This window comes from Fukomys damarensis, unplaced genomic scaffold (assembly GCF_012274545.1).
Source record: "Fukomys damarensis isolate Sample0158 unplaced genomic scaffold, DMR_v1.0_HiC HiC_scaffold_19, whole genome shotgun sequence".
NCBI classification, from domain to species: Eukaryota; Metazoa; Chordata; class Mammalia; order Rodentia; family Bathyergidae; genus Fukomys; species Fukomys damarensis.
In genome coordinates, this window is record NW_022900931.1 from 52,613,756 (window position 1) to 52,635,950 (window position 22,195).

Consider the following 22,195-nt stretch of genomic DNA (forward strand, 5'->3'; position numbering starts at 1 on the left):
GCTGCCCTCCGTACTGTGGGGCACAGTCTTTCCGCTACACCAACGTCCGTCTTTTCTGCTGGACCCCAAAAGAGCAGCTGCCTGTCCTCAGCAGCCCTCCTCTGCAAGCTGGGCTCCCGTCTGCGTTCCGGGCGTTCCTGTCTCAGTCCCAGCACACAGCAGGTCGTCTCGTCCCTCCTTCTCCTGGCACTCATGGTGTCCCGAACCCTCCCTGTTCGTGTGGGAAGCCCGGAGGGCTTGGCTGCAGTCTGCACTGCCCTCTCCTGGACTCGGTTTCTGTATCCCTCAGTTTTCTCATCTGTACAGCGGGAGTAGTAATACTTCCTGCCTCACAGGGTTGTTTAAGGGATGGATTTAGAGCCTATGTAAAACTTGCCCCGTGAATGTCAGCCTCTGTCATAATAGTAATTGTAGGTGTTAGTGTTTATGTTAACATTAGTTTAGATTTCAGGGTTCTTACTATTATTTTCTATGTATTTATTTCACCCTTCTTAAAGCATAGTGAGCTCCATCAGGGTAAAAAAAAAAGAATCTCAGCCTCTAATTTTTCTCACTGGAAGTATCTCATGCTATTGGCGCAAACTCATACCTCAGCAAGTGCTCTGTGACTGGCCGCAGGAGTGCAATTAGTAAAACAAAGGGACTTTCTTGGACTTATCCCTCAGCCTGAGATCTGCAAGGGGCAAAGCGGAAGTCGATGTGAAATTGCTTCTTGTTCTTCCTTTTCTTCACGGAAGCTCCCAGAAATAAGACAAACATATCCAGAAAGGACCCCGTTGAGCCTCTTGTGTGGGCCCAGAGAAGAACCCACAAAGGGGGAAGGGAGATAGGAAAAGAGGCTTCTGGTGATGCGCCTGCTGTGCCCTGTTGTCTAAGGTGAATGAGGACGGTTGAAGAGAACTGGCTCCTCACTAAGATCTATGCGCAGGCTTGGAAAGTTCTGGAAGCCTTCTCTGTAGCCAGCAGGGGTGTTCCTGGGCAACCATTTCATGTGCCTGGTTTAGATACCTTTGCACTTGTCATGGGCACTTGTTTATATTTTTGGCTGAATGAAATAACTCAAGAGCTTCAGAAAACACATATTGGCGCCAAACTGGGAGCATAGACCAAGGAGTAGAGAAGCTAGGCCAAGAAGTCTAAAGTGCTTTCAGTCATTGGTCAGAGCTTTCCTCCTCCTTGAAGAAGCCCTGTGAAGAAGACCTGGAGGAGATAATACTGGTGCCTTTCTTTGTCTTTTTTTTTTTGGTTTTTTGAGACAGGTTCTCACTATGTAGTTGAGACTGACCCTGAACTCACTATGTAGCCCAGGCTGGTCTCGAACTCACAGCGATCCTCCTGCCTCAGCCTCCCAAGTGCTGGGATTATAGGCGTGCGCCACCACGCCCAGCAGTGGTGCCTTTCTTGATGGGAAGGTTAACCAACATGTGTTTATTGAGGCACTCCATGGGACAGCCCTTAACTCAGCTTTGTTGGTGATTATGAGACCGGCAGACCCACTGGATACTCTCGGTAAGCAGGCTGCAATCAAAACTCATGGTAGAAATTAGTAGAGAGCAATCCAAAACAACGCGGCCTGGAGCAGAAATGTTTGGGGAGAGTTAGGAGGATATGCTGGTTAGGGAGGTGAGGTGAGGGCATCACAGGCAGCCCCTGAGGAGACGGGTGGGAGAGGGTCAGGCCTTCCCAGCCTGGAGTGCTGAGTGAAGAACAGGTATGGTGAGGAATAGAGACGCCCTCAGGCCAACACAGCAGGGGAAAGATGTCACCACCCTCTTTGCTTGGGCCCTGTGGCTGCCGGATCCTGGTCCTCAAATTGCCTGGCATCTTCCTCTCTGATCCCTGCCCTTCCTCCCGAGGCCTCTTTGAAATTTGACTAAGGTTCCGAGTACCCGTTTCAGCATTTCTGGATGCAATTTGGCATTACAGCAAAGAATCAAAGGAGATTTGCTATCACTTTAAAGAATGTGCCTTTCCCTCTTCCTCTGAGTACCTGACCCCACAATCATCGCTGGCTTTGAAATAATAGACCCATCATAATTATGAGAATTAGACTGGAGGCTTCTGCCTTGTTTGCTCAACTGAGGGTAGTAAGGCTGTTTTTAGAGGTGGAAAGGGCGGGGTGCACAGATCGGCTTGGCTGAGATGGCAAATTCAGAAGGATGCCAGCAGGGTGGGGGTGGCCAGGTAGCAAGGATGCAGAAGGGGCCACTCACTGCTTAGCCTAGCAACCATTTCCCCTCGGGGTTGGAGACCCAGCAGAAGGAGGTAGCAGAGTTTCTCGGGAGAAGCTAAAAACCTTGGCTCTGTGTCACTGAACTGTCCCATTTGTAGACTGTCATAAACCAGTGTAGACAAGGAAACCCTGTGTGACCAGACCTTTTTCATCACACTTGAGCCCTGTCTTTACATACTGCCCAAGTGGAAACAGAGGTCCAAGAATGGGAAGGGACCTGGTCTCAGACACTTGGGTGGTGACCAGTGTGTCCCCTTTCCTCCCGGTTCAGGTCCACTGAGCTGCGTGGCTGCAAACAGCAGCATGGTACCCTCCCACCAGCCTGCTTCTTTGTGGACGCCAGGCAGGACTGGCAGCCTCTCTGTAGCCGTGGGCAGCTTTGAACCCACGGCGCAGACGCTCAATCCACTTAATGCTCAGAGTACACAATCCTGCTCTGACCCGGAATCTGGCTCTGCGACTGGCTTGCGGGCAGTGGGGTGACAGCTGTGTGGATGCCTGGGTAGCAGGCAGGGAAGGCCAAGCTTTTCGGAGGACAGCTTCGGTGTTCTTATAGGGTATTAAAGGAATAGAGTGACAGTTAATGCGGAACTCTTTTCTTTGCCTTAATTTATTATAATATATGTGGCTAAAATGTAGATCACACTGATGTTTTGGATCTCCGTTTTGATTCCCAAAATTGCAATCATGATAGGTGGATTATAACCGTGCTTTAACATACAGATGAGGAAATGTATTCTCCTGCAATTTCCCCCTGAGGAGAAGTCAGGGGATAAGGGGCAGGAGTTTTGAATAACCTTGCAACATTGAGTTGTCTCTCTCCTTTATGGGATAGGAATTAGCGTCACAGGACCCTGTGCACTGCCTGCGCACAACACTGCTTTGAATATCAGTGCAGGGGGCTTCCAAAGGGAACGGGAAAGTGCTTTGCCGCATTAAAGAAAAAGTGACTAGTGTCTAGCAGAGCAAAGTGGTGTCGCCGTGTCTGGTTGTTATTTAGGACTAAATATGTATTAAGTGCTTACTCTGTGCCAGGCACTTTGCTAAGGACTGGAGATGCCTCAGTAAGCCCGCTGGACTGAAGAGTTGCTACGGAGTCAATCTTGGGTTGTGCCGACCAGAGGCCGGCGGTGGAGGAGGAGCGCTTGGAGGAAGCAGGCGGGAAGGTGGGTTCCAGGCTGAGGAAAGGGAACACCCAGTCAGCACCACACAGATGGGAGAGCCAAGTGTGCCTCCTCATTCTGGCGGTGCCTGTGGGGACGCCCCCAAGAACATATGTCTGGGCAGACTTTTTCCTCAGGCCCTGAAACTCAGCGGAAGTACTGAGGCAGAACGATGGCCTGATGTGCTAGCCCCGGGGCTGGCCTAGCTGTTTCCACCAGCAATGGTCCTGGCCCAGCAGATCACATGCCCAAGTTCACTTTGCCCCGATCATGCCCCCTGCCTCCCTCTGCCCAGCTCTGGGTGGGACTCCCAAGAGCCACCGGCTCTGCTGCAAAACAGAGCCAAATCTCTGTGTGACTGTGGGGCTCCTGCAGGGCTGGTGTGGGTGGGAAGAGGCCTGCAGTGTGAGGAGGCCAGGAGGCCTTGAGCAGCTCAGTGGGGAAGGTGGGCTTCAAAGATCCAGGCAAGTTCCTCCCCTCCTCTTCTTCTTTCTCTCCCGTGAGGGTGGACTCTGCCAGTGGGAACCCTACATCCTGTCAGGAAAAGCCTGGAAAAGACAACTGGAGACCCAGGAAAAGTGGCTGTAATGGCCGAGGAGAAGGCTACCCAGAGACCTGTGTCCTTGTCGCTTTCCTTCCTGGGGAGAACTGCTGCATCCTCTCCACTCTCAGACACAGCCCACCTGGACTTGGGGTCAGATGCCGCACAGTTAAGAAGGCTCCACCGTGGAGCCTGCCTAGTCCTCTACAGCATCCTTCCTTCCTTCATTTGATCACCAGTCTTATTTCCTGAGGGTCCTTTCTGTGCCAGGTGGTTGTGGGGTCACAAGGAGGAGAAAAATAGAACCATGCCAGCCTTTAAAGAATAGACAGGGAGAGAGAGAGAGAGAGAGAGAGAGAGAGAGAGAGAGAGAGAGAGACTGATTGTAACTTAGCTAAAATCCCAAAATCTAAAATGCTTCAATATCTGAAAGTTTTTGAGCACTAAATGTAATACCATAAGTAGAAAATTACATGCCTGATCATATAAGACAGGTAACAGTGAAAGCACAAGTGCATTAAGATATTGTTTAAAATTACCTTTAGGCTATGTGTATAAGGTGCTACCAAATATGAATGAACTTCTTGTTTAGACTCAGGTGTCACCCCTAAGGTATCTTATTGTGTATATGCATGTATCTCCAAAATAATAATAAAAAAGCCCTCTGAAACTAGAAGTGCTGCTGGTCCCCAGCATCTTAGATGAGGAATACTCAACCTGTACTAGGTATAAACTCCTGACAGATGTTGGGCAGGTAGAATTCTGAGGAAGTAGAGCAGATAGTCCGGAAGGTCAGAGAATGTCTCTACAGGCCAGTGGTGCTGGAGCTGAACCCTGAAGACCGAGCAGGAGGAGCCAGGCAGATGGAGACGGGTGGTGGTGGGGGCTGATGTTTGTCCTTCAGAATCTCAGCACAGGGAAGTACCATATTCTGAGGTCTGACAGAGAAATTCCTTACCTGCTGGGCCAGCAGTGGTGAGAGGGGGCATTTAGGATGCTTTGGGAGGAGTGTGAGCTGCAGCTCTGTGGTCTTCTTTAGGTGTCAGGGAGGAGAGAAGTTCCCAGAAAGGATCACAGCATTGTCCCTGAAATCACGTCCCAGCCCCATGTTACTGCCAACTGCCTGCAGCTCAGGAGGTCTTTCTCAATGCTGGGATATGCTTTCCTAGAACAGCACATGGGATGACAAGAAAGTCTCTCAGCGCAGATTCCTTGAGTGTGAGATGAAGGGTCCCATGACCTGTACAGTTGTGGCTGCCAGACTTCTGGATAAACTGGGCACTTGACAGAGATATGGGGAGCCCATCTCCCGATGGAGCCTGGCATAACAGGGACTGAACTGTGGCCACATATACCTCCCTTCCGCTGCAAGTCTTCCTCACTGTACCACCTCACTCACTCACCTTGAAGGGATGTGGAGATGACAGGTGCATTGTTTGTTAGTGAAAGAATGCAGGGGTGCACAAAGACTTATTCTATCTACCCCAGGTTTCCTACCTCGGTGGCTGGTGGCACCTGGCAGTAGGAATCCTGCCTGGAATGTGCAGGGGAGGGAAACTCCTGTGTAACTCCATTATATGGTTTTACACATGCTGGTTTATCCTGGTTTATTGGTACTGTGGTTTGGACCACATAGGTGGCAAAGGGGGTGGCAAGTTGGGGGTCTACCAGATGTCTTTTCTTCTCATCTCATTTGGTTTTCACAAGAGATTGCAAATTCCCATTTTACAGGCAGTGTTGAGTGCTGGGCAACATTAGGAAGTGGCAATGCTCAATTGGAGCCTGGAGCTTTCTGTCACAGAGCCAGTGGCTTTCCTGCTTTGCCTGGTACCACTGTAAGACTGAAATATAGTGAAATAAAGTGCCTTTCAAATGCACTACTTGTATTTGAGGTGATGAACATATTCCATTACGAGAAACACTGTTATACAGTTTTACAAATAAGGAAATTAAAGCTCATGAAGTGTTAATAGTTTGTGCAGGGTCTTAGAGCTGACGCTGGCAGAGCATAGATTTGAACTCAGATCTTAGAGTCTAACAAACCTCAGTGTTAGGAGGTATTCCAATGTCTGAGCTGGCCCCTTCAAGTAGAAGGAAAAGGTGCTGTATGTGTCCCTGTGTTAGGGGAGGTGGGGAGGTCTCTGCCTATAGCTAAGGATTGTGGGGACGCTACTCTGCTGTCCATGGCTACCTCCCCATCATAGCGAGGGCTGCTGATGCTTGTTCATTCCTTCTAGGGGCTTTTATCTTGCTTTGGTGGTTCTTTGTTCCTGGTCAAAATTCCTTTGGACTATACCATGGCATTCCCAGAGCCTATAAAATTTCTTTGAAAAATTTTCCAACCCTTGGTACTTTTATGTTTGCTCACAGGAAGAATGTTCAGTCTTGAACTTCCTGCCTGAATCTTCTACCTACCCAGGTAGCTAGCCTGGGAGCGGGGATGGTTTGCTTAATTTACCCATTCATTCCTGATGTGTGCCTTAGGCAAACATTGGTTAGACACCCACCGTGTCAGGTATGGAGGAGGAGTCCCTTGTCCTCTGCACTTTATAGGCTGGAAGGAGAGCTGGTGTCAGAGAAGGAAAAAACTACAGAGAGGCTGGTAGACAGCCTATTCTGCAGGGGACCTCTCTGGGATTAAAACTGGGGAGTGACGTGGTCCAATTTATAATTGAGAAAGGTCAGATACATCACTATATCACAGGAAAACAAAGTTCCCTATCAAGAACCACCAGGAATATATCGACACTCCTGACAATTGCTGTAAGGTGAAAACTTTGTAGATAGTGTAATAGCCCTGTTGGCTAAAGTTCCCTGTCCTTTGAACAGTCTGGAACGTGAGCCTTTCAGGGGCACTGACAGTGGACCCAGAGGGCATCCACAGGGCTTGGTCTGGCTGCCATTTGTGTGCAGATACCAGGACAGTGGACAGTAGGGTGATCTCAGCTATCTTCTTGGCCTCCTCTCTCCCCTGTGGCCTTAGCCAAGGCCAAAGGTTTTGTCTTTTGGAGATCCACCAGCTGGCAAACGGATCTCCAGAAAAATCTGTGCTGTGACTACTTGGCAGAGCTGGGTAATTTTTTTTTTATTGGCAATTTTTACACACAAAATAAAATACTTATCACTATAAGGTATTGAAGAGTTTGCCATTTATTTTTTTTTAAATTTTAAATTTTGGTCCAATGATGGTGTTTCTCTGATACAAATTCTCAAATTAAGAAGGCTAGATGAGTACATGTAGCTCAAAAATGGCAGTAACTTCAGAGCTGGCAATTGACACTTGTTTTCTGCCACTGTTTACTCTTCAATAAAAAATGCATATTTACCATAGCAACCTCCTGATCACGTGGTGCCCTGTCTTACCCGCTACCCTCTAAAACCGAATAGCTTCTTAAAGAAACACACACATCCTAATAGGCATGCTTTTCAGATGCAAAATTGTGTTCTTTATAAATAAGTCCTCTTTCCTGGGATTTAATGCTAATAAACATGTCATCATTATAGAAATCATGTTGTTCCTGTGTCTTAAATTTTAGGACATTCGTCCTAAAAGCCTACATAAAATTACTCTTGGAGGGGTGTTTGATTATCTTGAAGGCCTGCCGATTATTTTAATACAACTATATATATACATATATTTTGTGTGTTTGCACATGCATGTATATATATTATGCAGGAGCCATTAGTATCATCTGGAAGGGAGCTTGGTGTAGATTCTAATGACCTGCCGCTTCATCTGTGATTAAAGATTGTCATCTATGCAAAGCTCAATTGCAGCCTGAATTGTTTTCCACTGTTAACTTGGGAGAATTGCCTGGGTTTTTAGAGCTTGGGAGGAACTGCTGCAACCAGGACCTCTCAGGAAAAAAAGCTCCCTCATTCTGGACCTGAAGATGTGTCTGATTCCACTGGCCTGGAGGGTGGGGAGACCCTGAGGTATAGGTCTCGCCTCTTGGCACCCTTGAATACAAGGTGCCCCTTTGGCAATATCATGTTAAAGGCCACTATCGTACCTGAGCAGGGCATTAGAGGAAGTGATTTACGTAGCTTATTCCACAGTTGCTTGAGGTGTAAATTGTTATGATTGTTCCTATTTTGCAGATAAGGGAACTGAACCTCAGGGAGATTATGTAATTTGCCCAGGATTACACGACTCAGAATTGGTGAACTTGGTTTTGCTGGAGGCCTTTTGGGTTGCAAAACCTCTGCTTACTCTGTGTTTTGAACCTGTCTATCAGATTTAACTCTGGAAGTTACAAGCGAGGGTGAGACAGAGAAACTGCTGGCAGAGGGGACAATAAACAGTGTCTTTCTTCTCCGGATGTTCCCTGGAGATTCCAGGGCGACCTTGATGTCAGCCAAGTTTTTTTCTGAACTCCCTTCGCACTCTGGTTTTTGCTGCGGCAGCTTCATACCTCCGTGCTGGAGTGCCACAGGTCTCTGAATGCCACAGCCCAAGAGGAGGGTCCCGTGTGGCTGTGACCAGAGCTGGGGTCAGTACCCCTGGGGGGTGGTATCTGAATTGGGCCCTGTGGATTTTTAAAATTCCTTTCAGCCACATGTAAACCAGTATGAAAAACAAGAACGTATTGTGAGTCTTTTATACTTCATGGCTTTGGGGGGAAAATCCGATTGTGAAGTGAGACAGGGCTCTCTGTGGCGAAGTGGCATTGTGACCCTAACTCAGCAGAAGAGAATTGCCCAGACCCCATGCCCCGGCCAGCCAATCCCACTGCGGCTTGCACATGAGCCATTTCATAATTATCCATCATGAATGCCTCTGCGCTGCCTTAATAGATTATTTAAAATGGTGTGTATGCCTCCTGTGCAACCTGCAGCCAGCCCCAGACTGTACATACATACAAGCCGGGAGAGGTAATTGCTTATCATGTATCTCTTTGTTCCAGACACTTTTATAAAAGAGTATGTATTATGTATGGTGTGACCTTCAAATGTCAGGAATGTGTTGTGCAATAAACTGTCAATATTTGTGGTTATAAGGTACTAGATGACTTTTACAATAATTGGAATGGCTATATTAAAAGCTTGGATCACTCAGCTGGTTAAAGAGAAAGACACAGGCCAGCGTTCATAAGGGACTTGCCTTCTGCCAACTATTAAATGAAAGATATTGCAAGGTGCTTAAGATGTCTTCTTTGTTTAAAAAAGAATATGGCAAAACAGGTCTCCAGGGGAGACGTTATCTCCAAATCATCCTCTCTCTTCTCCCTGTGCACCATTCCCAGGAGAAAACTGGGCTCCACAAGTTATGGCATTGACCAAGTGCATTTTTAAAAAGAACGGTCCCACTCCTTCTTAGTGTCATTTAGGTAAGAATTCCTGCAGTCAGATTTCCTCCAATCCTCTCCCCGCCCCCACCCCACCCTCATATAGGAGGGGCTGGAAAATTATCTTAAGAGGATCTTAAAAGCTATAGCATTTTTTTAAAGAAAATAAATTATGTAGAAATCTTTTGGGAATTTATGCTTTACTGAAAGTACAGCCTTCTATAGTTTTCTTTCATTTTCTTTTTTTTTTGTTTTAAGAGAGAAGGGAGTACTTAAATTATGTAAAAGGGAAGGTATAACAAATATTTTAGAATAATTATTATAGCAACTGGGTCATAGATTACTTTAGAAGATCTATTTTATTGTACTCTTCTGTAGATTAAGGCCTCTTCATGCTTCTATGAGTCTGTTCCTCCTTTTGGCAGTGAGATCTTCCTTTTTAGACAGAAACTGAGTACATGGAACAGTGGAAGCTACCTCATTCAGCAAGGTAGCTGCCATCTTCTAAAGATTCTGCTCTCAGCCTTGCTGATTATAATTGTCTTTGTGGTTCCTTCCGTCTGGATGAAGAGAGACCTGGAAGACACCCAAAGGCCACCTCTGTCAGGAAGCCTCCCCAGACATCCCTACCTTTCCTACCTGTTGACCTCAAGCTCCATTCCCTGGATGCTCATGTTGAAGGCTTCAAGGAAAGTTCAAGATTCTGATAGTGTCCTGGGCAGTTTCATCCCAGGTTACTTGAGAAACTCCCCTCTCATAGGAGATGGTCTTGCGATCTGAATTCTAATTCACTTGCATCCTGTGATTCTTTTATTTATTCAAAAAATTTGTGGAGTGCCTGCTATGAGCTGAGTACCTAGCATGTGCTGGGGATATGATGTGGGATAAGAACAACTGGTCCTTGTATTCCTGGAGCTCCTGCCCTAGGGAAGTAGAGGCAGTAAGCAGCTCAGTACCCAGTCTGCAAAGGTGTCATGAAGGATCATACCAGGGAAAGAGAGCAATTCTGAAAGCCAGGGGGAGGTGGAAGATTCCTTCCATAACATGGATGGAGATGGCCTTCTGAAGAGGTGTCCTGTGCAGGAAAGCCTGAATAAGGACTCCTTGTAACTTCCATGGAAATGAGTTTATAGTAATCACTTTTCCATTCCTAGGACAAATTCCTGACTCTCACAGCTGAAAGGGAGAGGGGTTTATTTGGCTCACGGCTCCAGCGGGTTCAGTCCATTGTAAGCTGGCTTGAAGGGTAGAAGCCAAGGACACGAATACACCTTCAGGTCACACCTCAGTGACCTACCTCCTCCTAACAGCACATTCAGCTAAGAGCTCATTCATAGTTTGATTCACTGACGAGTGTAGTGTCCCCCTAATCCTATCACCTTTCCAAAGTCCCACCTCTGAAAACACGAGACTTGGGAATATATTTTAGATATACACCATAACAGTTACAAAAAGGCGGGAGGCCAGCCTTGGAGGGTTTGAGGATGGAAAATGGGAGCTAGGTCATGGATGGGGCAGAGAAACAGTGGAGGTCCCTAGGGTAGGGATTTGGGGCTGTTGAGGAACAGGAGGTGATTCTAAAAAGCAGTGACCTCAGTAGCTGATCTCTCCCTTATAGCAACCAGCAGCTATCCCCAGGAGATGGCAGGTACTTGGGTTGTACTTGTCCTGATTCCTTCTACCTGCTTCTCCTCACCAAGGTCAGATTTGTGGGAGATCTTACTTTTCCCTGACTCAGTCTAATGGTCTCTGGAGTGGGCTTCAGCCCACCATACCTGACCAGGTCAAACAGAAGACAGAATATGAAAAGCTCAAAGGGTATGTCAGGCCTGATATCTTGTCCCAGGTGGATTCTGTAGACCCCACAACCCACCCGCTGGAGCCTTGGTCAGTCTCCAGGCTGAGGTTTGAGTCCCTGTCCACACCAGTTCATAGTTGGTCCTCAACATCACAAAAGAGATGGTAGCCAGAAGATTACAGGGAGTATTGTCAACAGCAGCATGTCACAGTACCAAAGGGAGGAGACCCCATGGGTGGCCCAATCACAAGCAGGCCAGTCCTGCAGACTTCCCAGACAATTAAGAAATGGCTCTGGGCTTGGTAAAACTAGAAACACATTTGGCCCAAAATGCATGATTTTAAAGCCCTTGTATACTTTAAGGGAAATTTAATCCATGTGTTTCTGATCCATTTTCACTTAACTCATCAAAATGTTGCTTTAGAGAAGCTATTGGAAATCTTAGTGTCTTATATTTTCTTTCTTAAAAAATGAAAATGTTTAGCCCTTGAATGACCTATTTCCCCAATTCCAGAAATCTTATCTTGACAAATCCAAGTGGAACTCTGCTTGGCTTTCACATTGGGATCCAGGTGACAAAAACCAGCATCCATAACATTCCATGTCCACACCTCATGTGCTCCAGGGCCAGCCCAGACCCCAGTTTGTGGTAACCCTAAAGGAAGCTGGCAGTGGCCTTTGTATAAATGACATCCTTTTCTAAAATAGCTGTCTAAACAAATACTTTCACCAATCCATATTAATGCTTAACTGGTTAACATGACTATATATGGCCATCATAAAACTCAGAACTTTAATTAAACAATAGGAAAAATAAGTTAAAAGTTAACACTGACCCAAGGCAAGTGATGTCTTCTGGGAGCTATGCAGAGTTGCTTACAGCAATGTTGCAATTCTTATGCATACTGTTAACTTTAAAAAAAGTCATTTTTAAAAATAAAAGGAACTCCTTTCTTGACCAAGTGTCCTTATCACCATGCTCAGTGCACTATTAGAACTTGTGAATTTTAAAGTTTTCAAAATAAGGGAAAGTGTTAAGCTTTTAAGAAAAACTATACATTCCTTTGGACTTTCTCCAAGGAGTTACTTCATACCTCTGAAAAGATCTTTAAGCGTTGGTGCGTGTGGGCAAAGATATTAAAAAGGATGTGATTTGGGAGGAGAACCTGCTGAACTGCTTCCTCACCTCCTAGTCTCCATAAATGATACTGTTGTCTTCATTAGTGAAGTGAATGTCATGCTTCTGTGGTCTTTTTGCATGTGGTAGACTTCAAGCATTACTGGCAAGCCCTCTGGAAGCATTTCCTGTATTTACCGTTTTAACAGAAGTTCTACAGAAGTTAAAATACTACTGCATTGTATGCAATGAAGTAGTAAAGCCCAAGTAGACAGAAAGCACCATTCCTGCGTGAGGTTGCAGGGGTAATTCATCATCTACAATACTATCCTCATTAGAATTTTGAAATAGAATCTTCCCACAAGGTACTGGGCATATGAAAGATCAGGACGCCTGGCAGTTAGGATGAACCAAAAACTGGGAATATATGCACAATTGAAAGAAAAAAGATACCTGCTTCTCTTTTTTGTCTTACCTGCCTCTTTGGTTCTCTCTCTCTCTCTCTCTCTCTCTCTCTCTGCTCTTCTTTCAGTCTCTCCCCATCTGTGCACTACTCAAACTACCTATAGATTGGGTATAAACCCATAAGAGCTCACCAGTGGATTTACTCTTCTTAGTTAATTCCTAGTGGTCTCCCACAATGGTATCCCTCTAGATAACCATGACTGAATGTCACCGAGATTTATTTCTCATTCATACAAAGGCAGATGTGAGTCAGTTGCCACCCATCTGGTGGCTCAGTGACCTTGAAGCCCTCTATTTTGTGATTCTGCCATCTCAACCCTGTGTTGCAGTATGGCTGCAGAGCAAGGGGAGGGGTCTAGACTCACTCATTCCTCTGTGTCTCCTTTACCGTTTGGCTGGGACCAGTCATCGGATCTCCACTTATGCAAAGGAAGTTGGGAAATATAGGGCACATGGGATATTTAGGGAACGTTTACTATCTCTTTCATAGTCATTTCCTGCCATCTCTCTAAGACTCATCTCCAGGTCCCTATTTAGGTCTGGAGTGAGACCAGAGTGGATGGATGAATGACCAGAAAGAGGCAGTAAGCAGAGACAGATTGGGGTGCTGGGGGGCTCTTCCAGTAGTATCATGGGATTACAGAAAGTCAGAGCTGAAGGACCCCAGGTCGCCCATCCCTGCTGAGTGAAGAAGGTGCCCAGGACCAGGGGAGGGGTGAAAGGGATTCACCCAAGGATGCCCAGGCATTAGGCATCCAGGAGGAAAAGATTCCATCTCCTGCCTCTTGGGACAACCTTGTTGGCAAACAAGTCTATTTTAAAGACACCAAGGATGCTCACTGTTTCAAGATAATCCATGTGAAAATCTACCCTTTTATATTATAATATATGTCAGGTTGAATGTATAATGAGATGCTCATTCAAATCACATTTGTGTACAGCAAAGTCGCCAATCTCAGGGATGGCTTCAGCGAGCTCCTCCAGTATATTTCACTTTGGAATTGTTGTTTCTTTCCAAATGTGTATCTCTGTCTGGCCAGTACTACTATTTTTCAGTTTGGGTGATGAGGAGCATTTTAAGATGTACTGTGGCCATTTTTACCCACGCTGACTCCTCCTTCAGCCCATAGCTGTCACCCCTGGGGAGACTCTGGGAGGGTGTGCACCTTAAGTTACCTTCATTCGGCCAACCTTGCTCTATGTTTGGAGGATTAAAACAAGCGAATGGAAACATTGAAGATGTGGTTTCTGACCAGGAGCAGATGAAATGAGGAAGTTCATTGCTCTGATGTCCCCTTACGTTCAAATAACATATAAAAAAAACCTTCAAATTATTTGAGCCTGTCCCTTTAGCAAATCGGTTAAGCTTTCAGGCTCAAGAGAAAGCTGGCAGAGCTGTTGATACCTATGTCATTTCCCTGGTTCTGGGCTGAAACTCTGGGAAGGTTGCACGGACAGCATGTGTCTCTCTGGAGTAGTATCTGTGGCACCCATAAAAGCCATCCATCTCTGAAGAAAGGATACTGTGTTATTGGGGGGTGGGGACCTATTACTCCTGTTTCTGCATCACATGGGGGCCCCAGGCACACCCGAAGTGAGGATGTGTTAAGCATGGAGTTGCCTTCTTGCCTGCATCCCAGGTTCTCCTTTCACAGATAAGCAAGGAAGAGCAAGTGGAAAATTCTAGTCTAACCTCTGTCCACTTATCTACTTTTAGTCTGCCCAGCAACATACTTAGAGTGTGAGCCTAGAGGGGTGGAGAACACCCATAGTCCCAGCACTCTAGGAGGCTGAGGCAGGAGGATTACAAGTTTGATCCCAGGCTGGGCAATTTAGCAACTTGCTGAGAATCTAAAGTATCTCAAAATAAAAAAGGAAGAGGGGATGGGGATATAGCTCAATGCAAAGGCTCTGGGAATATTCCCCAGTATGAGAAAGGGAGGGAGGAAAGGGGGAGGGAAAGAGAGAGAGAGAGAGAGAGAGAGAGAGAGAGAGAGAGAGAGAGAGAGAGAGAGAGAGGGAGAGGAGAGACAGAAGGCAGACACTGCAAGCTGGAGGAGAAAATAAAGAATTCAAACCAGTCTACAGACCATCTCACAAAGGATCACTGAGACAACCTCTTTCTTCTTTTCAACCTCTTTCTGGAGTGGCTGGGGAAGAACCAGCCTGGTTACCGTCTTTCATTGGCTAATTGTGTAGAGCAGAAGACAGAGGAAAGGAACGTGGCCTTGAGGTTTGAAGAGAGGCAGCAGAGAGCACTCACACTCTGGGGGAAGAAGGCATAGAGAATAGTGCAACTTGTCCTCCAAGTGAGCCTTGGGTTCTTGGTGAGCCCAAGCCCAACTCAGCAGGCTCTTGCCAGCACCCACCCAGGCACCGACTGGGCTGCATACCCAGGCCCCCAGGAGTGTGCAGCTGGACCAGACTGCCCCAGCCTTACCCGCACTGCACTTGGCTTTCCGCCTCCCTGGACACTTCCTGGGACCACCCACTATTCCCCTTCATCATGGCTCAGAGTTTGTTTTTCTAGGAGGATTAGTCAAAGAGTAAACGCCATAGGCCTCCTGGCCCTCCCAGAAAAAGCCATTTCTGTGTAAAGTGAAAATTAGCCTCTTAAATCTGCAAAGAAAGCTGTTTATCTTACAAATTTATTCTTTTTATTGGGCCACACATATCCAAGATAGAAAGATAAAAGGAAAACAGTTACGGGCCATCACTTAGAGTGACATATTGTGAGGACTGCTCATTGGGACTTCTGCGCAGCCTTCTGGAGCGGGGTGTTGCTGCCTTGTCTCAGTATTTATCCAGAATGCACTACCAAAAACTCTGAAAGAAACATGTCCTTCATCATCTCTCCTGTGCCACCTTGCTCCTGTTCACAGAGGGGAGCCATGGGAAAAGCCTTTGGGGAAGTTCATGGGAGAGGAGGACCTGGAGGAATTTACCTTCAAAAGGCTGCACCTGTTATCTCTAGCCTGCAGTCAATATCGAGGATACTTAGCTCTGCTTGAAATTTAAATTGACGATCACTGGCCTTGGAACTTGAGTTGGTTGTCTTAACTATGTTTCCAGTTGCACTTGGACAGAATTTTAACCAGACTCATCATTGCTGGAGCCGACCTCGTGATCCCAGCAAGAAGAAAGCTGGAGGTACCAGGAAGGCAAACGCAGCATGGATGGGTTGGGGTAGGTGGGGTGGGATGTGAGGAGATGACATTTTGACTGTTGAGACCTAGGTTGATTGGCTTGGAATGGGCATCTGGCTGTTGCTCTTCCAGGCCACAATAAAGTGCCCTGGTAGCAGCCCCTGATATACTCTGCCTGCTGTCTGGGATGTATGTGGGCCATTTGTCTGTATGACTTTGCCACACTCAAGCTTGTATGTCTTTACCCATAAGCTATTGCTGATAGCCTTTCCGCATTCATTAGTATGATCACACATCTAGCGCTTGCTGGGATTAAGTGACTGACTTTGAGTTCTAGATGGGGGTGGGCTTAGTCTTCCTACTTGTATGCAGATACAACTGATTATGCATATATTTCTTTTCTATTTAAAAAATATCTGAGTAATTAGACCATTTGGATAGGCCTTCCAATGAATGGTGTGTGTGTGTGTGTGTGTGTGTGTGTGTGTGTGTGCAGAATGGGATTAAATATTGGTTTTCCCATTGTGGTAATCTGGTCATCCATGGTCCCGACTCAAGAAGGATGGTCTAAGCCAAAGCACTTCAGCAGTTACTTGCAGCCAACACCCAAATAAGAATCAAATGTATTTGCCTTCTTCTTGTTCGTGGTCTATAAGTCTGTCCCTTTCGACCATTAGCAGAGAACACCAGGAACGGATGTTTTGCAGAATAAAAGCCATTTGCATTTCCCATTGCTTGGAAGGTACAAATTTTATTTATTCTCATCTGTGCAGAATTCACAGATCTGCTCATTACCCCAGAAGGTTCCCTTGTTCTCACAGTGGGATTTACCATGAAGTTAGAGGGTGAGCTGGAAACTGTGGCAAGGACACTACTAGGCTCAGGAGCTGGGACTCTGGTGCCAGGCCTTCAGCCTCCAGCTCAGTAGGGAGATCTGGGATCCAGGAAGAAGGAGCAAGTCCAGAGTTTGGTCTCTCGCCTGCCTCTCTCCTTGGAGATGCAGATTCCCAACTCCCATCCTGCTCCCCAGATGTCACCTCTGCAGCAGTGTGATGTCAGGCCTTGGGTACTGCAATAACATATCCTCCAACCACTAGATATTTTCACAGTTTTATTTACTATTATGTCCCATCATTTTTGTGCACAAGGCAGCCGTATGTAAATTTTATTCCATTTTCTAATGGCTTGGGTTACATAACAAATAACAGCAGGAAGGAAAATTTGTATTGGTACTTTACAGAGGAACTCTCAAGTCACTGCACGGAGATTTAAATGCAGTGCTCTAAGTTTATGGGAGTTTTGCAGCTGAGTTTCTGCACATGACTTTGAGTATGTCACTATATGTTTATCATGAGCTAATTGTGGAACCACATTTCCATACTTTTTCTTCTCCTTTTCATGAGATTACACCAGCCAGCGATAGATACAAGACTCTCTACAAGGAAGAAATGATCAGTTTTGGGTAATTTTCTTTCCTGTCCCAAAATAGCTGTATGTCTGCATGTCTTAGGGAATCAGCTGAGATACTTTTTTTCTTTCCATTTGTTGCTGGCTGTAATGAAAATAATGATTTTTTATCCTGTAGTGAACTCTCCAGCTAATCCATATTATAAATTAATCAGATTCAACAAATACCCACATTTTTAAACTTTTGAAAAAAAATATTTAATAGGAACTAAGCGAAAGAAGAAATCAAACCAGCTGCTGACACAGCTGTTTCTTCTCTTGTTTAATTCAGTTCAATATAAAGGTACCATATGCTGCTTAAAATGATGATAGGAAAGATGAAATAATTTAAGAGAATAACAAGAAAATACATGAATTGTCAGCATTCTGTCAGATTTAAAGAATGAAATAGACAGGTGTAGTATTGACATGTTTCACTTTGTGTGGTGTTAGCAGTTTTGGTGCGAACAACTTCTGACATGTGCTGAAGTGATGTGAAAATGTTTCTCCTCCGCTGCAGACATTGGTGAGGAGGCTGGGAGATCCGCCGGCGTCCAGCAGCCGGCGCTGCTCCGCGACAGGAGCCTGGGCTCGGCCATGAAGGACTGCCCATACTGCGGGAAAACGTTCCGGACGTCCCATCACCTTAAGGTCCACCTGAGGATACACACAGGTGAGCGTTCTGGGTGTGTTCGGAGCGTGGCTCTGACGAGGAGGAGAGGTGGTGGAGGCCCAATGAGCGGCCATGTTTCTGACCTAGATCCATAACTATGTTAGTCTGTGGGCCCCTCCGTGTGCCACTGGGTAGTGAATGACCCTGATGCCAGGATCTGTTGCTCAAAATCAAAGTGCTTCATCGCCCTCCCAAATGGCACATGAACAGAGATGCACCTGTCACGTGGTCCAGGCCTGGGATAACCATGCTGTCTGAGCTCCAGTTTTCTTCTGCTGTGGAGTACCTCCAAACACTCTTCGTGAACCAGGAATCAGTGATGAGACCTGGCTCAACCTTTATTAAGCTTAGAAGGGTATAAAGGACTCTCCCAAATGTTCAGAAAGAGGCCTTTGGCCCAATCTGGGTCACAAGGCCGTCCTGGGTCTGCCCACATGGAGCCCCTCACACTACATGTCCTGGAGGTTGAATGGCTCTCCTCTGGGTCTCCTCAAAGGACACATCAAGGTGCTCTTGCCCACAGAGGGCACATGGTTGCTGGGCCCTCTGGTCATTTTTCTTGTCTGGACATCATACCAGCCACTTGCAAGGAGGACTTTTTTCCTGTCTTGTTCCTCAGCCTCTGTCCTTCCTGGCTTTTCTGCTAGTTGTTTGTACATTGCCAATATATAAAAAAAATCCATGTGAGATATGGACACCTCCATTTTCTTTGATTTTTCTCCTGACACTTTATCTATTGGAGTATGAACTGCTTCAGAGGATAGACAAATATGCCATCTATTTTCAAAAATAATTGTGGTCTATTTGCCGAGGAATCGATAACGCTCAGGGTTGTGCAGGGATATTGAGTGCATACTGGCCTCGTGTGCATAGCGTTGTTAAGGCTGAGGAGCCCCACACCTGGAACCTCACCTGGTGCCCACAAATCTCCTTGACCTAGAGAGGAGCCCTGAGGACAAGTGGCAGCGGGGCTGTCTCCTCCCTGGTGGCTGCTGGTGACAAACATCTTCACTGTCTCTTCCTGTTGTGCAGCGTGACTCTCAAGGAGTCATCTCAGCCACAGAGAGATCTTCGAAGACTTACGAACCAGGGTGCATAGCACCTGTCTGTGCTAGACACCTCGTGGGTGGTACCTGTCTCCCTTCCCAACCTGTCCTGTACCAGTCTTCATCCTCACTATCTCTGAAGCTAAACATCCTCTGCCTTATTTCTGCTCTTCTAATGCAGAGTGCCATCCCTGCAGTGGGACCTTCATAACACCCCTGCCTCCACCTAAAAAGTTCTTCTCCAGGTGGTCACCAGGGCTTAGCTTAATGTGATCTGTTTGGCGACACCATCCTCCAGCATCCTAATCAAAATATCCCTCACTCCCTGCTTTATTTTTTCATAAAGCTATCACACTCTGAAACAACCGTGTTCAGCTCTGTTGTTTCCTTATGGATGTTTATCTCCCAGAAGCTACGATCTGTGGATCTGTGAGGGTGGCAGTTTTGTCCAATGTTTTAATTGCTATCATTTCTATAACCCCGGAGCCTGTGAGGGCACCTGACACTGAGTAGGGTCACAGGGAATTGATTGGAAAACCTGAAGGATGAGACAAATGCTGGGTTAAGGGAGTGAGTCTCCTCTTGTCATCCCCTGACTGTGGCAGGATGGGGTCAAGTCCAGGGGAGCATGTGCACCGTTGCAAATTGCTGGACTCAGAAGTCTGGGGGTGATGGAATGAAAGAGCCCCTTCCCCTAGGAGTTCAGGGAGGGGCCTCTGAGCTGTGGCCTAGGCGTCTTTTCGTCTTGCACTTCTCTGCCAGACACTTTCCTTCCCCTTCAGGCTTGTTCGGTACCAATGACCTCTTCTCACTGAGGCCCTCCCTGCCCTCCTGTTTGACAGCACACACAGACCCCACCAGTACTTTCTGTTCTCCTCCCTTTGCCTGCTTCAGATGGGAGCTCCTACACTGTCTGACCTGTGACAGGTTATTTATTGGAAGTCACCGCTATTGAACCCGGAGCTACAACCCCAGCTTTTTATTTTTTATTTTGAGACAGGGTCTCACTGAGTTGCTAAGTTGTTCCAGCTCCTCCTGGGATCCTCCTGCCTCAGCCTTTCAGAGTGCTGGGGTTCCAAGTGTGTGCGACCACACCCACCTCATGCTTGCATTGTGTTATCGTCTCTCTCCGTGCACTAGAGAGTAAACTAGTGGGTAAAAGCTTCTGTCTGCCCAGCTGTGTGTCAGATGCCTACCATAGAGCCTGGATCATGGGAGGTACTCAGATGAATAAGTGAGTTAGTGAAAATGCCCGGACTCCAGGGCAACCATCGCAGACATCTGGCTTTCTCGGGTCATGCCATGTCTGTTTTCCTCTTGCAGCCGGGGTCCCCTTAGGTTGTGGAGGGGACTGCGGGGAGAGCCACGTACTGCCAGGGCATAGGATGCCACCTGCAGGGTGCTCGCTGTCAGGCTGTCCAGCGGAGAGTGGAAAGCAGGCCGGGGGTGTCTGTAGCTCTGCTTCTGTTTGATGTGAATACACAGGCCCGGGCTGGGTTTGCCAGGTGGGTTATGGGCGGCTCACTGGCGATGTCAGTCTTGCAGGAAGTGTGGGTCAGCAAGCAAGGGACAGTGCCTCTGAAGGGGGAGAGTGTTGCCACCCCAGTGGGCCTCAACCACAGTGGCCCCCCTGTGGAGTACGCATTTCCCAGCATGCTCCAGGCGTACTTGGACCAAAGCCACTCGAGTCCATTGAACTCACGCAGAAGCAAGCAGGCAGATATTGCAGGTTTAAACTTTGGGAAAGATTCATTTTCCCAAACTTCTGCTTTGCAAACTTTTGAAGCTTATGACCAGTAGTCTTTGGCGGCTCTGAGGGAGGAGAGACTGGGCCACCAGCTGAGGTATTCCAGAAACTTCCTAGAATAAGGGAGAAAATGAAAGAAGCCATGGAAACCTCACATCCCCACCATCCCCCTCCTCTCAGAAACAGCATTTGCCATGTTTAAAAAGCAGAATGATAACCAGATAAAGATCAATTTCCTTTTTATCTAAGAACAAAGAAGTTGGAAAATGCTTACACTTGTGCATTTGAATAGAACAGAAAGTGTTACATGTTATAAATCACCGAAGTAAACATCCATTATGACAATGTAAAAGTGGAGATTACATGAGTAATTAAACATCAAAATCTAGTTATTTGTTAATAAATGATTTCATGTGGGACTCAAGTGGGTGAGATGCCCCGAACTGCCTTCCCCTTTGCTCCTTGTGCTTTTGTGTTTCCAAATGACCTGGCCAAAGGACAACAGTCTATCAAAGAAAAATACACGTTGTCCAGAATGCCATCTTTTTAAGTTTTTCTACAATGGACCATACCAGCGCATTTAAAAATCCAACATGTAATAAGTGCATTTTAATTGGCTGGGCTATAAGAGGGCCCATTCTCTGTATTTTTCTATCACACTCCATCTTTATTAGAAATCTTGATTGTGTGACATCGACTGATAAAAAACCATTTTCCTTTCTTTCTCCACTGCATTAACTTAATTACTGCTCTTCTTCTCCCAACACCTGTTTATTAGAGAGACGCTGAGTGGATGCACCAGTCATATTGCTCTGAACACCTGGGGGCTCGGGGAGAGCCTGCAGGTAGCTAGGAAGTGTCTGGTATCCCCTGGCTTCAGCCAGATCCACGGTGGGGGGACTGAGGGGAAGTGACTGCAGGTCCCCAGAAGTCCCTGGTGCCAACCAGAGCCTTGAGGCTTTTCCAGTCCAACTCTTGGCAGGGTACACAATGATTGCTGTCTAGTCTGGGGAGGCTGGGCCTTACCCTGGGGTGATGAGGCTTCAATTGTGGGGTGCAGGCAATTTCTTTTCTAGAGCAAAGGGCTGTGGGCTGAACTCAGAGCCATCAGTACAGGAAGAAAGAAGATTGCATCAGGGTTCTCTGGAGAAAGAACCCATAGGAGATTATATGATCATATGTCGAATAATGGCACTTTGATCAATGATAGATTGAATATACCGTGATGGTCTGTAAGATTATAATGGAACTGAAAATTCCTATCACCTAGTGATATTGTAATACCACAGCACAGCTTTTTATGCGTCTGGGGGATGTTGGTATAAACAAACCTGTCTGTGGTGTATATAAAAGCACAGCACATGCAGTTATGTACAGTGCATACTGCTCAACCATGATCACAAATGATTATGCTACTGGTCTTGTATTTACTATACTGTATTTTGCTATTTTAGAGTAAATTCCTCTCTCTCTCTCTCTCTCTCTCTCTCTCTCTCTCTCTCTGTGTGTGTGTGTGTGTGTGTGTGTGTGTG

At 46.5% G+C, this 22,195-nt stretch overlaps 1 protein-coding gene across 7 annotated transcripts in view; it reads left to right on the forward strand.

Moving 5' to 3' along the window:
• Nucleotides 1-22,195, forward strand: part of Znf536 (zinc finger protein 536) — a 433,293-nt gene that overhangs the window by 251,847 nt on the left and 159,251 nt on the right. For all 7 annotated transcript variants that reach the window (XM_010641004.2, XM_010641005.2, XM_010641003.2 and 4 more), the window contains one exon: nt 17,718-17,870. In XM_010641004.2, coding sequence (XP_010639306.1) covers nt 17,718-17,870 — 153 coding nt within the window. The remainder of the gene's footprint in view (nt 1-17,717; nt 17,871-22,195) is intronic.